General features: G+C 43.7%; 1 protein-coding gene across 5 annotated transcripts in view; it reads right to left on the bottom strand.

The window, feature by feature from the left end:
- EPHA5 (EPH receptor A5) overlaps positions 1-15,077 on the bottom strand; it is a 333,714-nt gene that overhangs the window by 158,189 nt on the left and 160,448 nt on the right. For all 5 annotated transcript variants that reach the window (XM_026653262.1, XM_026653257.1, XM_026653258.1 and 2 more), the window contains exon 4: positions 4,703-4,858. In XM_026653262.1, the coding sequence (XP_026509047.1) occupies positions 4,703-4,858 (156 nt within the window). The remainder of the gene's footprint in view (positions 1-4,702; positions 4,859-15,077) is intronic.

Here is a 15,077-nt window from a genome sequence, read left to right as displayed (position 1 = left end):
AAAAAAAAAAATCAACCCTTGATGTAAAATTAAAACAAAAAGAATGGCTTAGGAAAGTGCAACTCAGCTTTTTCGGAGTTATATATTCAATTCTGTGGATCACGTTTTTAAACCGGACTGCCTTAACTGCACACACAGGCAGGTAGTTGAGCGTCTAAGTACCTATTTGTGCATGCAATTGAAGGAGCCATTGATGAAAATTTGTCTTTGTGTGTTTGCTCTCAAAGTCCAAAGAGGGGGAGTTGAAGAGGCCAGTAAGAACTGAATCCTGCAAATGTTTATGCACACACATAGCTTTAAGCACGTGAGTGGTCCCGTTTAAGCCAATGGCATGCTTAAAATAAAGCATATGCTCAAGTCGCTGCAGGACAGAAGCGTAAGGAATGAATTGCAGCATATGTGCAACTCCTACTGTAGCCAAAGGGAGTTTTTCATGCATATGAACGACAGTCATTCTAATGATAACGACTGCATATTATTCAAGCCGGAAAACAAAAGTTAAACCGATGCAAAGAAGGAAACTCACACAAACTGTGGCAATTGGCAGTGAGGGCTCCCCAAAAAGTATCTGAGAATCTTTATGGATTCCACTCTAACACTCACAAACCACCCCACAGGCATCCAGCACGATTTAGCTAATGGCAGCACAGCACATGAACAGTTAAAACAACTTGCAGCCCCGTCAGACCGATACAACGGAAGCTACAGAAATTCAGGCCTGGAGTTGTGCTGAGTTAAATGCATTGCACACAAGTACTTTTGACCAGTTAAATTGCCCCATTTTTCTTTCCACTATGTGATGACTCTTTACGTATACTAGGAAACTAAGGGGGAATGTGGGGTGGGGGAGGGGGAAGTCAAGCACAAGAAACACTTATTGGACAATGTGTCTTTAACAGTAGGTAAATTATTACTTTACTAAAGTTGCCAGAGGTTTTTACTCGCTCTCTACAGAAGAGTCAGTTGCTCTTCTTGAAGGCTTAAAACCATCAATTTCAATAGCAATGCTTTGAAGTCAGCGGCACTCCATAACCCATAAAATTTGCATTCTCAAAGGGGCTCTATGAATGGTCTTTAGTAGTTTGGAGAAATCTAACAAGTACTATTTGAAGAATCTTGAAACTGCTCCACTAAAACTTTGAAAAAAATCACAGTGGTGAGAACAAACTGCTATTTTATTTTCTGAGGACCAGGGAACCTGATATCGGCTCAGATGGTACATTTTTATTTATGACCTCTCTTTGTCAAGGCCAAAGAAGTTAGTTTACTGAAATAATCATAATAAAAAAGATAGCTAATTTGTATATTAAGCAGATACTGACTTACCCACCCCAGATCATGATTTACTGACTCAAAAGGAAACTGGCTGAAGACAAAGTCCATATTTTCTTTCATGGACAATAAATCTGAAATAGTAAATCAATGGGTGTGTTTTTTTAAATATATTCTCAGAGACAAATTCTGCCCTCTGATACTTAATCACAACGCACATTAAAGGGAATTGTGAATTTTTTACTGAGGGCAAAATATTCCCTGAAATGTTCTCATCAGAAACTTCTGTTGTATGTTACATTTTATATCATCTGAAAACTTCTCCACTGTGGCCATAAACTTCCAAAGTGTATACGTTTTTTTATTTTTCTTTCCTTTTAAATTGATGTCCCAAAGAGGAAAGAAAACTATCATTTTATTTTTAAAAGCTATTTATCTTCTGGGAATTGAATAATAATTTTCTCTGAGAAAAAGACACAGAGTTTGACTGAGAACATTTTTCCAAAATTTAACAGGGCATCATCAATTTTAAAATCACATTAAAAAAATATATTACTTATTGTTACAAATTCCAGTTCTAAGAAACTAGAACTTAAAGAAATTAAAGAACAAAACATCTTTCTCAACTCCTTTTTTGTTATTCCTTTGAGCATTTGACAGCCCTTCATATATGATCAGTTTCTGTTTTGCTTTTACGGGAGTTAATCAGTTTCCCCTGTTTGTGTGGGTCTTTCACATAGCAACATGGGACTGACAAGCATTTTGAAAAAAGTTAGGAAAGCATCATTATAAAACCATAAATACTGGCAGGGAGACTTGGCAATGTAATACGTAAAACTAATTTTAAGACCCCTTTTACTAGATTTCAAGTAGATGAAATCTCTTAGTGCAGAGGGCTGGACTAGATGACCTCTCGAGGTCTCTTCCAGCCCTACATTTTGATAAAAATATATGGAGATATACCTATCTTATAGAACTGGAAGGGACCCCAAAGGATCATCGTGTCCAGTCCCCTGCCTTCACTAGCAGGACCAAGTACTGTCCCTGACAATTTTTTTGTTACCCCAGATCCCTAAATGGCCCCTTGAAGAATTGAACTCACAACCCCGGGTTTAGTAGGCCAATGCTCAAACCACTGAACTATCCTAAAGAAGTAAACAACAGAAACTTAATGGCTCTAACAAATGACTCTTGTCAATCAATCATGATGCAGGATTTTTTTTTCCTGTATGTAACTGTGGAGTGGCCATTGAGTTCCACAGTTTCACCAGAGAGGACCAGGATGTGTTGCAGCAGGGAGCTTAATAAAAAGGTGGGAACTTCCTGGTGACAGAGTTCTCTAGTTGCTGCTTAAGGTCTGGTTCTTTGTATCTGTGTCCTCACACTACAGCAATGAGCCACAAATTGGTGTGTGTTGGTAGGGGGTTTATTGCAGATTATGGGTGTTGTAACTTTCATCTGCCCAAGAAATACCCCCAAATCCTACTAATGCACATCCTGGCATGACTTATTCTGCTGGCAAAATAGGACCTATTTAACATATGTACTCTTCCACTATACAGCTGGGATTGTCACAGAAACCCAAGGGAATTAGCCACTCACTGGCCACTGACTTGCAATGGAAGCTGGGCAGCTAACTTGCCCGAAGCCCCTTTGCGAACCGGCCTACGTGTATAACTAGCTTTTTATCTATGTTTGGAATGTCTTTATTTTAAAAGATAAATTTTCTCCCCTTCCCCCCCACCCCGACAACACCAGGACTTCACTAGCGGGCCTCTTCTTCCATCTATCTGTCTATGACCTTTACGCAGCATTGCCTATCACAAACGATGTGAGGCTCCCCCTTCCCGCCCTGGAGTCGCACGGCCCTTTCAAGAGAGCAGCACGTTTCAAGTCACCTTCTATTGTGAAAACCAAACGGAGAGACATTCAGTGCTCCCTGATCCTCCGGCTGTTCGGCGTGAGCCATCCCTTTCAGTGTGTGGCGCCCCCTGGAGGCAAAGGGGCTCATCGGCGTGCAACAGCTGACAGGATCGGGGCCAAAACCGAGGGCAAATTGGAAGCAGCCAGAAAGGGCAGCAGGGTTCATTGGGAGACATGGGCGGGAAGCAGTCACTCTTGGTGCCCCCACCCCGGGCCCTTACCTATTCCCACCTCTCCCCGCAGCCCCTAGCACCTCTCTCCCAAGGTGCTTCTGTCAATTTGTCCAGCTTAGAACCTGCCCTGGGAACTGCTGCCCTGTCCTGTTTTCTGCAGTGAGGGTGCTAGTCAAATAACCACGGTGACATGGTATATATCAGTAGGGTGCTGATTGGTGCACAGCTGTTCTAGGGCCATCATGACATCTAACCTTCTACTGCTGAAAACAGTCCCTAGTAGAAGGAGAGGAGAAAAATGGAGAGCAGAAGCTCCTTCTTCACCTTGTCCCAGCTGTTCTGAATATATTGGCTCTTTATTATCTCTCTTCCATCTCTGAGGGTCACTTCTGCCTGCCTGTTCCCATCCATAGAAGCTCAGTTACTTTTTCAGTTCCTTTCAACTCCCTTTCTACTATAAAATCCTATAAAACCCAGTCCCCAGTGAAGGTCCTCATCCTGCAAAAATGTGTGCACATTCCTAACCTTATGCACTGTGGTAAGCTGACTTCAGTGGGACAGTGTGAGGTTATGCATGTGTGTAAGTGTAAGTCTTTGCAGGACCAGGGTCGAAGTATTTAGAAGAGGAAGTGGACAAGATGCAGCTACAGGTCTACGAGCTGCAGACGAAAGGGTAGCTTCATACTTTGTGGGGAAAAGAGTGATTGAAAACTATCATTTGCCCTCTCCCTCTCCTTTGTCTCCAGCTCCCAACATACCAACCTGCTTGTTATTTCTCCCCCTACAATATTCGCCTCCCTCATCCACTGAACATCGTGGACATATGGTTTCTTTCTTTGTGGTAGCTTTGGAGAGTCAGTAACTCCCACCAATATCACTATCCCGAAGTAGCTAGGAGTGCTGGACACCTCATTATTTCTCTGGTTGCTCAAGCTGACTATTGGGAAATAGAATAACTCGTGACACTAAGTGGCACCCATATATAGTGTGTCTACCTAGATCTATAGCTAAATAACTATATTTTACAACACACGCACACCAGCAGCGTGCAATTCTAGATGCTGCACGTCCAGTTCCACATGCTAAACTCCACGAACACCTACTGGATCAAATCCCTACTTTAGAGGCCAAGAGCCTTGATTCCACTCTCAAGTCCAGTGGTGTAAATCAGGAGTAATTTAGATGAAGCCAGTGGATTAGAGCAGTGTAAAACTAGTACAAGCCAGGTCAGGATCAGGCCCAAAGCCTGTAAAAGCACTTTCTTTCTTGTCATTGTGCCCATTCCTTGTGTGTAACAGCGCAAACGGATTAAAAGATACACAGTGCGTGCTTACTTGTACAGGCCATTGTAGGTGGGTCCGACTCCCTTCTGAAATAGTGTTCTTCACACAGACAGGAGGTGGACGCTTCCTCGTGCGTGTAGCTGTGAGGGGGGCACTTACTGCAGGATGGGCTCTGGGGAGAGGCCTTGAAGAATCCAGGTCTGCAGACTGTAAGAGAGGAACCGGAGACTAAATTCTTCCAGCAAATATTCATCCCTTCCCATTTCTTTTTAACACACATCTTTAGAGGCCCTCTTCACTGCAGCGGGGAGGTGGGATTCCCAGCTCAGCTAGACATTCTCAGATGGGACTGAACTTGGGCAGGTAGCCCGAGCCACAGCCCACACCGCCTTGGCCACGCTGCTATTTTTAGCCTGTCAGCTTGAGCAGAGCTAGTGCCCGTATGGCTCCTCGAGCTGGAAATTGCCCCCGCTGCAGCATAGATATAGCCTTAATGAGACACAACAACAAACACTCATGAGCTATTTTCTCGTGAATTATTTAAAAAACACAAGTGGGAGATGGGAGATTTTCATGCTAATATGTGGTACATATGTAAAATATTTGTGCAGAAGAGAATGAGACCATTTTGGCCATTGATTTCTCTAGCAGCTGCCTTTGTCAGATAGTTATTTTCCTTGCTGAATGTATTAGACCTAACAGATCTTCTGGCTTCTCTCTCTGCTTTGGAAAACATCAAAGTGGTGCTTTTTCCCTCACTCTTAGACACAGATTAGGAGAGCGGTAAAATATGTTTTGTGGATTTCGTTGAAGATGTCCCATGCCCAGAATCAATGTCTCAGCAAAGAAAATAATCATGCCATCCTGGAGAGGACGTGATATCTGTACAGACAGCTTTAAGACATTCTAATAAGACTATTTCCCCAGGGTTTCTGCCAGAAAACCTGTGAAGAATTTTGAACCGCTCCATATAAGACAGCTATCTCTGGGTACCCCCTGAACCAGACATGCCCGCTGTATAATACATTCCCTCTAGCTGTAATGTATATGTATGATGGGCCTTACAGACTGAGAGCTATTATTTTTGTTCTCTTTTTTCCCCATATACCGCATGAGGTTGGGTTGGGGATTCTTTTCCCCACTTTGGTAATTTGAAGTTCATACATTAGTTGTGTCTGATTTCAAAGAACTGTCAGCACAGGCTCAAAGTTCATTGGTTGTTCTTCCTGCAAGATGCCCTTGCAGGCTCAGACCCTTGGAGATTAAGGGCTAGATTTTCTAAACAGCTCAGTTTACAGCAGTGCCTATTGAGCTCAATGGGGAAGGCTGGGTCCTCCGCCTTTTTAGAAATCTGGCCAGTCCACATAAGTGTAACTTGGAGCTACTGGTGCGGAGCGCTTTAGAAAAATCTGATCATTTTTCTGCACTCATTCACCTCAGTTTCAGACTCAACCATGATAAATGTATGTACAGTTTTGCACATGTCTCTGGGCTTTAAAAGAAAACAAACTAGCTCTTTAATTGCTGGATCTACAATCAGCAGTAAAGGAAAATTAAAGTTCAGATAGATCCTTTTGGGAAGTTGATTTCCTGCCATTTCTGAAATCTAAAATAGACACACACATCCAGTTTGCCAGCTCAAAAATGCTGTTACTTTTCTGATTCCTTGAGAATCACTGTAAAATAATTATGACCATCCTGTTACTAAGGCACTGAGACATACTTACAGAAGGTACATGGAAATTAAAAAAGACTTTCAATCTGTCATTCAAAGTTCTTGCCTGGCAAATATTGTGCAAAGAAAATCCAGTGTATTGGCAACTATTAAAATCCTCACTACCACCACAACAACATGATGTACAACTACAGTAGCAGTTTTTAAGATCTGCTGCATGGATCTGAGATCAAAATGTTGCCATCATGTTGGATGAAGTGTGGATTTTTTTTGTTCTTTTTTAGTGGATCAAGGTAAATTATGCAGTTAGCCAATTTCTAGTCTCTGCACATATGAAAGATTTCACACAACTCTTCATCTATCACACCTCCTGTACATTGGCTTCTTCTGATTGGACACGATAGCACAATACCTTAAGAAGTTATCATGACAACAGGGTGATGCAAAAGCTACTCTGATTTCAGTCGCCCCCCTCCCCCCCCCCCGCACCCTCGATAGGGAAAAACAGTGCTGTTGAAATCAACCAGTCACCCTAGATTAAAACTGCAGCTCCTGCAAATGTGGCTGCAATTCAGAAACAAACAAGAAACATGGCAGTGTGGTAAGAATACACAGAAATCCTCCATATTTCCATGGTCTATATACCATGGGTGATTGACAGTTCTTGCTTCTGGAGAGGAGGAGACAGAGTGAATACAATGATTACAAGATGGACAAGACAAGAGAGAGACCAACCAACAAACAGCGACCTTAGACATGGTCGCCTTAGCAGCGGCAGTAGTTCTTAATCTTCCTTACACTTCAAAAAGGGATTGGTGCATACACTTAGGGAATGTTATATATTGAAGACAATGGGGAAGTGTTTAAGGGCAATCATTATACTTGGTCCATGATATTGACAAGGAATTTTAGCTTTTCAAAAAGGCTAAGGGGTAACCTTTGTAGCCTTTTATTGTATTTAATGTGAATTTTGTAACGTGGTATTACACCACCACGGGTTCGACTTCGGTGGCTACAGTTTCAAGCTTAAGAGAGTGAAAGTCACCTCTGCTACTTGCTTTAGATGTAGAGTCTCTAAGGACACATAAAGACCAAGGGTAGTGACCGCACAGACATTCACAAGTCCAAGGTCTAGTCTGTTCTACAAGTTTTATTAACGTTACAATTAAAGTTATGATTACCCAAGCATATAGAAATTCTATGCAGACCGATGCACAAGTTACAAATATAGTTCTACTCACGTCCTTAACAATAGTGTTAGCGTCTGATGGGTCTCTCATGGATTGATTATCAGTAGAGGGGCTGGTTCCTGCTGGAGTTTCCCATAGGGAGCTCAATTTTCCTAATCTAGGCACCCTCCTTTATAATGTGATTCTCACTATACATCATTAGCATTTCTGCACATAGTGCACTCTGCGGTTAGGGCATGTGTTAGAAAAATGTGATTACCCGGTATCTTTGCAATATCACCCATTGGTATATTTTTTCTAGTAATCTTAGGGCATCAGGTTATTCTTTGGTCACTTACTTATATCAGCGTTCCTTAACTCTATGGCTTACATATGGCTAAGCTAAAATCTTGCAGTCCTCAGCCTACAGGTCTTGCATTTCAGCCCTATTTACTTAGATACCTAATACATGATTATTCCCTCTACATACTGATCAATCTTGTACTTTTATAATCCTATAACTTAACTCTATTTAGCATACAACGATTATATCTGACATAACATGTTAGTTAGTTATAACATCACACAAGAAATGAACAAGAAACTAAAATCATTGGCTACATCTTTAAATTTAAAATGAAAATTTAAGCGCCCAATATCCCAAAGAGCTCAGCACCGAGCTATTTCCACTTGGGCACCTAAATAAGCTGGGGCTAAACTGTATTTAAAATCTGCTCCCAGTGGTGGGTGCTGAGAACTTTTGAAAATCTGGCCATAACCATCCGTATAAATAACAGAAACACAGAGCCCTAAAGCACGCTCAGATTTGAATTTATTCTGGAGGGTTGTTCATAAACTACTCAAGAACTGGCATGGTTTATGGCACCATCCCCAGCTCCACGCCTGAAATTCAGGCCTTTTATTTACTTCACATCTACCTCCAAGTTTTGCCTGATCTCTAATGATGCATTGGGTTACAGTAGAATATCTGCAAAGATCTGGGGGAGAAAAAATACACCCAGTTCCTCCCTAATCCCAATTTGTATTTCAAAGCTAAGCCAAATTCACATGCAGACGCAGACCACAGAGAAGATGAAATGAAAGCAAAAAATGCACATCATCTAACAGGGACAACTGATGTCTAGAGTGTACAATATGTAATTAGCCTTCAAAAAGGTCTTGAATTTATCTCATTATGTCTCATCAAGAAAGACAGAAAATCATTATGGCACAAGAGTTTGCTGGGGTTCTATTTTCTGTAAAGCAGCACATGCAAGATAAATCAGCTATCTCTGATAGATTTTCAACAAGACACAATTTGCCGATGACAGTGCGATATATAGCTCGGCTTGAATAGAATGTTTTGTTTGCATGAATAAACACGATGCTAACAAATATGCCCTGATGCTTGATCCCAGGATATTCACATATTTTAATAATGGACATTAAATGAAAATAAAAGCTGTTTCCTTTTTCACAGCAATCTGAATGCCCACTCAGGCTGTATGACACCCTTCTGTGGAGCAAAGTGCCTGTCGTAAGTTACTGCTGCACTTGGCAACCTTAACATGGTATGGTTTTTTGTGCCCATTCATCCAGGGGCATTTTATGATGCGAGTATTTTTACCCTTGACTGTTCCCGCTGTATCACTGCATAGAAGAATTGGGGAATTTGTGCGTTACGCCATGTCAGGGGCTGAACAATGACATCATGCCATAAAGCACGATGTTTGTTGTGGAGGTATTCTTGTTGTACCCCTCAATTCATCGCACAGCACATGGGAGCTTGCTGTGCCCTTCTAAGACACTACCTCCACTTACTCATCTGATTGCCAATACTGACTGCCATCCCTGAATCATCTGCTACTTGTGGCCATCTCGTTAACAAGCAATGTCGTTTGTGACCGCGGCAGTAATCAGCATTGAGGACAATACGCCAGTTTCTATCCACTTAATTCCTGGTCCAAAGTCTGGATTCAGTGCGGTGCTTACAAATACCCAATGGACTCCAATGGGACTAGTCACATGCTTAAAGTCAGGCACTTGTTTAAGCACGTTTCTGAATTGGGGCCCAAGTCAGAAGAGTCCATAGGACAGTATTAGTACAGTAACAAAATGCACACTCATCTGCAGTCTGAGCTCCCACTTGATTCTGAGTATGTCACTTTCAGCAAGATGGCAACTGCCAATGGGAAGCTCAGAAACTGGAGTTTTAATTAAAACCCTTTTCTTGATAAACATGGCCCAGTCTGCACAAGTCTTACACAAGTTCCACCCTTTAGGGAAAAGGAACAATCGATGGCATTTAAAACGCACATATCCCAGACATTGTGCCGACTGAACTGCCTGCCTCAATTCTGAAGGCTGAGCTCACATGGAACAGAGGTCCACACGAGTCTCAGAAGAGTATACACGACTGCAGCAATTGTGGGCATCACACCTAGGGCGAAGCTCAGCCCATGTAAAGCCTCACAACAGAATAGAGTCTGAGCCACCTAGTGGAGGTGTAATGTGTTCCAGTTCAAGGAGGGAATTCGCCACAGAGATGGGAAAGGAGAGCTGTAGGGAATGACCAAGGTGGGCTTGTCCTGAGGACTCAGTGACTCACGGGCCAGGATGGAACAGTGCAGAAATGGCCAGGATAGAATTACTGTCTTCTGAGGGATCCTAAAAGAAGCTGCACGTGCTGTGATGCATGCTGCAAAGCAAAAGTGCTGTGTTACAGAGAGGCCACCAGTGCTTGCAGCTAGAGGACAGGCAGTGTGCATGTGTGTGTGATCTCAGCGCCACTCCGGTTACACGCCTCCCCAGCTACAGACCCAAGGCCCAGAACCCCAGTGGAAAATTCTGCCTCAACTTTGAGGGAAGGAGTCCGCTTCTTGTCCCAACGACACGCACTTCTTGTGGCTGTAAAGGAGCATCTGACCCACAGAGGCCAGCCCTTCTCACCATGTGAGCTTTTCCCTTCCTAACATGAGCAAAGTAAAGCCGGTTCCTACTAGAACCTCAACAAGACACCCACGCAACTAACCTGAACAGGTTTTCTTTAATCCAGGCACTAGGTAGGATTTTAAAAGAAGCCTAAAGGAGTTAGGTACCTATCGCCCACTGAATTTCAGTGGACGTTGGGCACCTAACTCACGTAGATCCCAGCCATAATTAATAAATGCAACAACATTCATAAATTACTGTCTATTAAGTGTGATGGCCGCCGTCACGGCAAACAAGCTGGGCACCGAGCCTGGGACCTCCAGAGCTAAAGCACAAGTTGCCGCTGTAACAACTCATCTTCTCCAGGGACTGGGCACAGAGTTGGCCTCTACCACAACCTCCCCTATTGGATATTGAAATATACCTTGGGATCTGGTCTGTTATTTCACAGGTTCTCTGCTGCCATTCCCTCTGAAGAGCACTTTATGCAGTATACATGACTTTACTTAAAATTACCCAGGTCTCTGGGGTTTAATTTCTAACAACATCTTACCTTATTCCTCTTTGCTTTATCTTTCTATTTCTTATTCAACAGCTTTTGAAAGGGTACTTATCTCCAGCCTGACGTACAGATTCATTTTCATGGCAGCCCCTCTCATTTCAAGAGAGGAGAAAAACCAGTAGAGAGAAGCTCTAGGATTCCCTCTCATTTGCTACAAGACAGCTAAAAGAATTCAAATAAAGTTTGGGAGCTGTCAATGACACCCACCTCTTTGTTCCTAAAATTAGAATTGCCGCCCACTTCGCTGGTTAACCAGCCAGCGATGTGCGAAACTACTCTTTAAATACAAATGATTGCTAAAGAAAAAGGTCTTTTTAGACACAGCGAATATGCCAGAGTCCAGGGCCAATATGGTGGAGTCAGACACAAACAAGGATTTGTTTCCGTCAGCAGAACATCCATTATTAACAAGTCAAAGTTTGGCCTTTTTTAGTTTTAGGCAATAAAAGGAAAATCTTCTGCATGGACTAATAATAGCTCGCTATAGCTTATTCTGTAGGTGAGTCAATGCTGGATTAGCAATGGAGGTCAATGTGAGGAAGGACAGCAGGAAGAGCCTATTGGATCTGGAATCTTGTGGATTCATTCCTCAAACTGGCAGCTGGATTAGGAAGTGAAGATTTGCAGGTGGCTAGGATGACCAGATAGCAAGTGTGAAAAATCAGGATAGGGGTGGGGAGTAATAGGAGCCTTTATAAGAAAAAGACCCCCAAATCGGGTCTGTCCCTATAAAATCAGGACAGCTGGTCACCCTACAAGTGGCAGACAAGATCCATGGCTGGAAATTGTCCCTGAGATCAGGGGTGGGGGGGAAAGGCATTGGGAGGGTTTCACACTGGCCTTTTGCAGTGATACAGCTGAACTTTCTGTGCAATGTAAGTACCCAAGGCAGCAAAACACAGTAGCAAACACCAAAGACAGAAGCAAAGCAAACCAGACAAATACCAAACTCATGTACCAACTGAACTGAGGCCGAACGATCCTTGGATTTTCTTAACATTACATGACTAGAATCATAAGTAACCTGGGCCCAATTTTCACAACCTCTTTCCGCTACTCCGCTGGCTCAAAAAGGCCACAAAGCTGGCTGATCTGGCAACCTGGGAATTATCCCTGTGCAGAGGTTTTTGGAGCCTTTATCCTCTACAACCGTTCTATGTTTTATAGGCTCTCTCTCTCTGGTGCCCCTTTTAAGGACCTGCTTTTCTCCAGGCTTGACAAGCCTCACACATGTGCTGGGTTGAGGCTGATTGTGAAGGATCTGCACCACCACAGGGCCTGATCCGAGGCCCAATGAAGCGAGTGGGAGTGCTTAATGCAAAAAAAGAAAAAAGTGCCTGGGTACCTAGAAGAGAAGGCAGATGGAGCCTTCTCTCCCTTGTGCCCTGCGTACAACAGGAGTCTCTGTGCTCCCAGCCAATGCTCACCCTTGGGCGTACAAAAGCGAAAAAGAAGAGGCAAGACATTTCCTTCCTCACCACCAAGCACCCAAGAAAAAAGCAAGCGCGCCCCTGCTAGAGGCTGGTGCCGAAGGCATGCTCTCCCTGTGCTGCGGAGAGCCCTCAGAGGTGCAACCTTTCTCTGAGGCACAGCGCCTTCCCATGCTGTCGTGGGCTGATGCAACTCCACACCACCTCTCTCCTACGGCAAAGGCAACTAGCACAAGCCTTCCCCGGTCATTCCACAGCGATTTGGCTCACTGTTAAATGTCGGCGTTGAGTCAAACCAAATACAGTAGAACGAATTAACAGTTTGCAGCCAGGTTCGATTTAGGAGAAGCTGTCTAATTCACAGGGTGGGTAAGCACTGGAACAGGTGACCTAGGGAGGCTGTGGTATCCCCATCATTGGAGGTTTCTAAGAACAGGTTGGACAAACACCTGTTAGGGATGGTCTAGGTTTACTTGGTCCTGCCTCAGCACAGCGGGCTGGACTTGATAGCCTTTTGAGGTCCCTTTTTAGTCCTACATATCTATGATTCTTATCTAAAGTACTCCAGCTTGTCTGGACTTGATACATCCTCCACTTACAGGATATGACCTTAAGCCCCTCAAAGAAACAGGAGCTAGGACCAAGCACAGGTAAAGAGTCTGTTGTCTATATTCAGCTGCCTATATTCAGCAGTAAGAAAACAGCTGCTAATCAACTCTGCCTTCATTAGCACGTTGCTCTAGCAAAGGGAGTATGCTTTGAGATTAGGTAAAAAAGAGTTACAAATAAATCAGATCCAATTCGAAGTCTCCAGAGCTACTGAGCCTTCAAGCATTTAAACCATTATATCACTAACTCCAAAAAAGCCCTGCCTGGCCCTTTGTTTTTGAACAAATTTTGAAGTATGGAATCAATTTAAGCAACCGAGCCACTCTGAACCTTGATTTGTGATAATGACATCCATTTCTACTTAAATAAACAGATGAAGCAGATTGTCATGGTTGTCTTATAACCAAAAATATAAAACAGATGATCTCTAAGCCCTTTTAAATAGTGCAAAAGGACTCCACGGGAAAATCAAATCTGTTCCTGCAGGATTTTCCAAGCAGGTTGTTAAGAATTAATCCTGTACTTCCTAACAACTGTCCTTGAACTGCAGGGTAACTCAGACTGCTGCCAAGAATATACTGCCACAGGAAACATATAGACTTCCCTGATAATGTCTCCTTTTTGGTTCAGCTATCTGTGTTGGTGTGTGTGTCATTCTCTCTCTCAGCATACCTTGGGGAGCTGAAGGGAATTAAATAAATATCCACTAATAAAACACTATAATGCAAAGCTGTCAGTTTCTCTGATGCCCTGAGTTGTCCCAGAACCCTAAGGCAGCTCAAGCACCTTTGCTGCAGCTCAAGATCTGTAGAACCGGCCTTTTAGGCAGTTGCATGCAGTTGTTGAATAAATGGGTCCTCTGACTAATTTGCACCTTAAAGAAGAACAGGTTTCAGAGTAGCAGCCGTGTTAGTCTGTATCCGCAAGGCACAGAAACTTACCTTGAAGGTGAGCGCATCCAAAATGGGAACATTCTTTTATGGCGGGCATGTTCTTAGGGAATATCATGTATTTTTATGCTAATCTGCCCAACCTCACGTCAATCCAGGTTTAAGGGTCATGTGTGCATTGAAATCATCTCCAGCTTCTGAATAAGAAAGCAACCTTGAAAGCTAGAGTATAAATAAGTTAGTGCTTCCACTTCCTCCCCCTGAAATATCACTTCTTCACCATGTGAATCACTAAACTGTCAGACACCAATGTATGACAGGAGTGCACCATCTGGGAAACCAAGAATTAACAACTACTAATGAACTAATGAGGGTCTTCTAAACAGAATAAAACCCCATCAACATTTCATAACAGGCATTGTGCTGAACATGTCACCAGATCCCCAAATCAGCTAGGTCTGTAATCCATAAAGAGATCTAGGATACAACATATAGGAAGGCAGAGTGGCCTAGTGGAGAGAGCACCGAACTGGGACTCAGGAGGCCTGGGTTCTATTCCTGGCTCTACTGCTGGGTGACGCTGGGCAAGTTGCGTCCCCTCCCTGTGCCTCAGTTTCCCCATCTTTAAAACGGGGATAATGATTCTGACCTCCTTTGTAAAGTGCTTGGAGATCTGCTGATGAAACCCACTAATTAAGAGGTGTTATTGCCGTTATTAATTATGATAGGATGTGGGCTCTGTGGTGGTGGCATACTGTAGGGGCTGGGGTTGGTGCTGAGTACTGTTGGGGTGGCTGGTGGGTGCCTAGGTGCTGGGGGTGGCTCTGGTGCCTTTGGAAAACCTAGTGCAGCTGGCTGTGGGGGGAAGGGAAGGAGCCAGGGCCCCTCACCTTGCTGAGACCCCTCCCTCTGTCTGCCACACCCCCACTGCCCCTTCCCAGCTGCATGCGAGGGGAGGGGGGGCAGTGAGAGAGGAGAGGCCCAGCTGCCTGCCCTGCAGGAGCCAACACAGCCTCCAGATGGCGCAACCACCGCTTCTGCCTGCCAGTCAGCCAAGGGTGAGCGATGGAGGCTGGGCTGCGGGCAGGTGGGCCAGGGTTGCCGGGTGGGATGAGTGCCAAGTGGCAGCCCTGTTGCACACTGAATTCAAATTCCCTACC

The sequence above is a fragment of the Terrapene carolina genome, unplaced genomic scaffold (assembly GCF_002925995.2).
Source record: "Terrapene carolina triunguis isolate 2854851 unplaced genomic scaffold, T_m_triunguis-2.0 Scaffold136, whole genome shotgun sequence".
Classification (NCBI taxonomy): domain Eukaryota; kingdom Metazoa; phylum Chordata; order Testudines; family Emydidae; genus Terrapene; species Terrapene triunguis.
The sequence above is the reverse complement of the archived record's forward strand: the minus strand, read 5'-3'. Positions and strand labels throughout refer to the sequence as shown.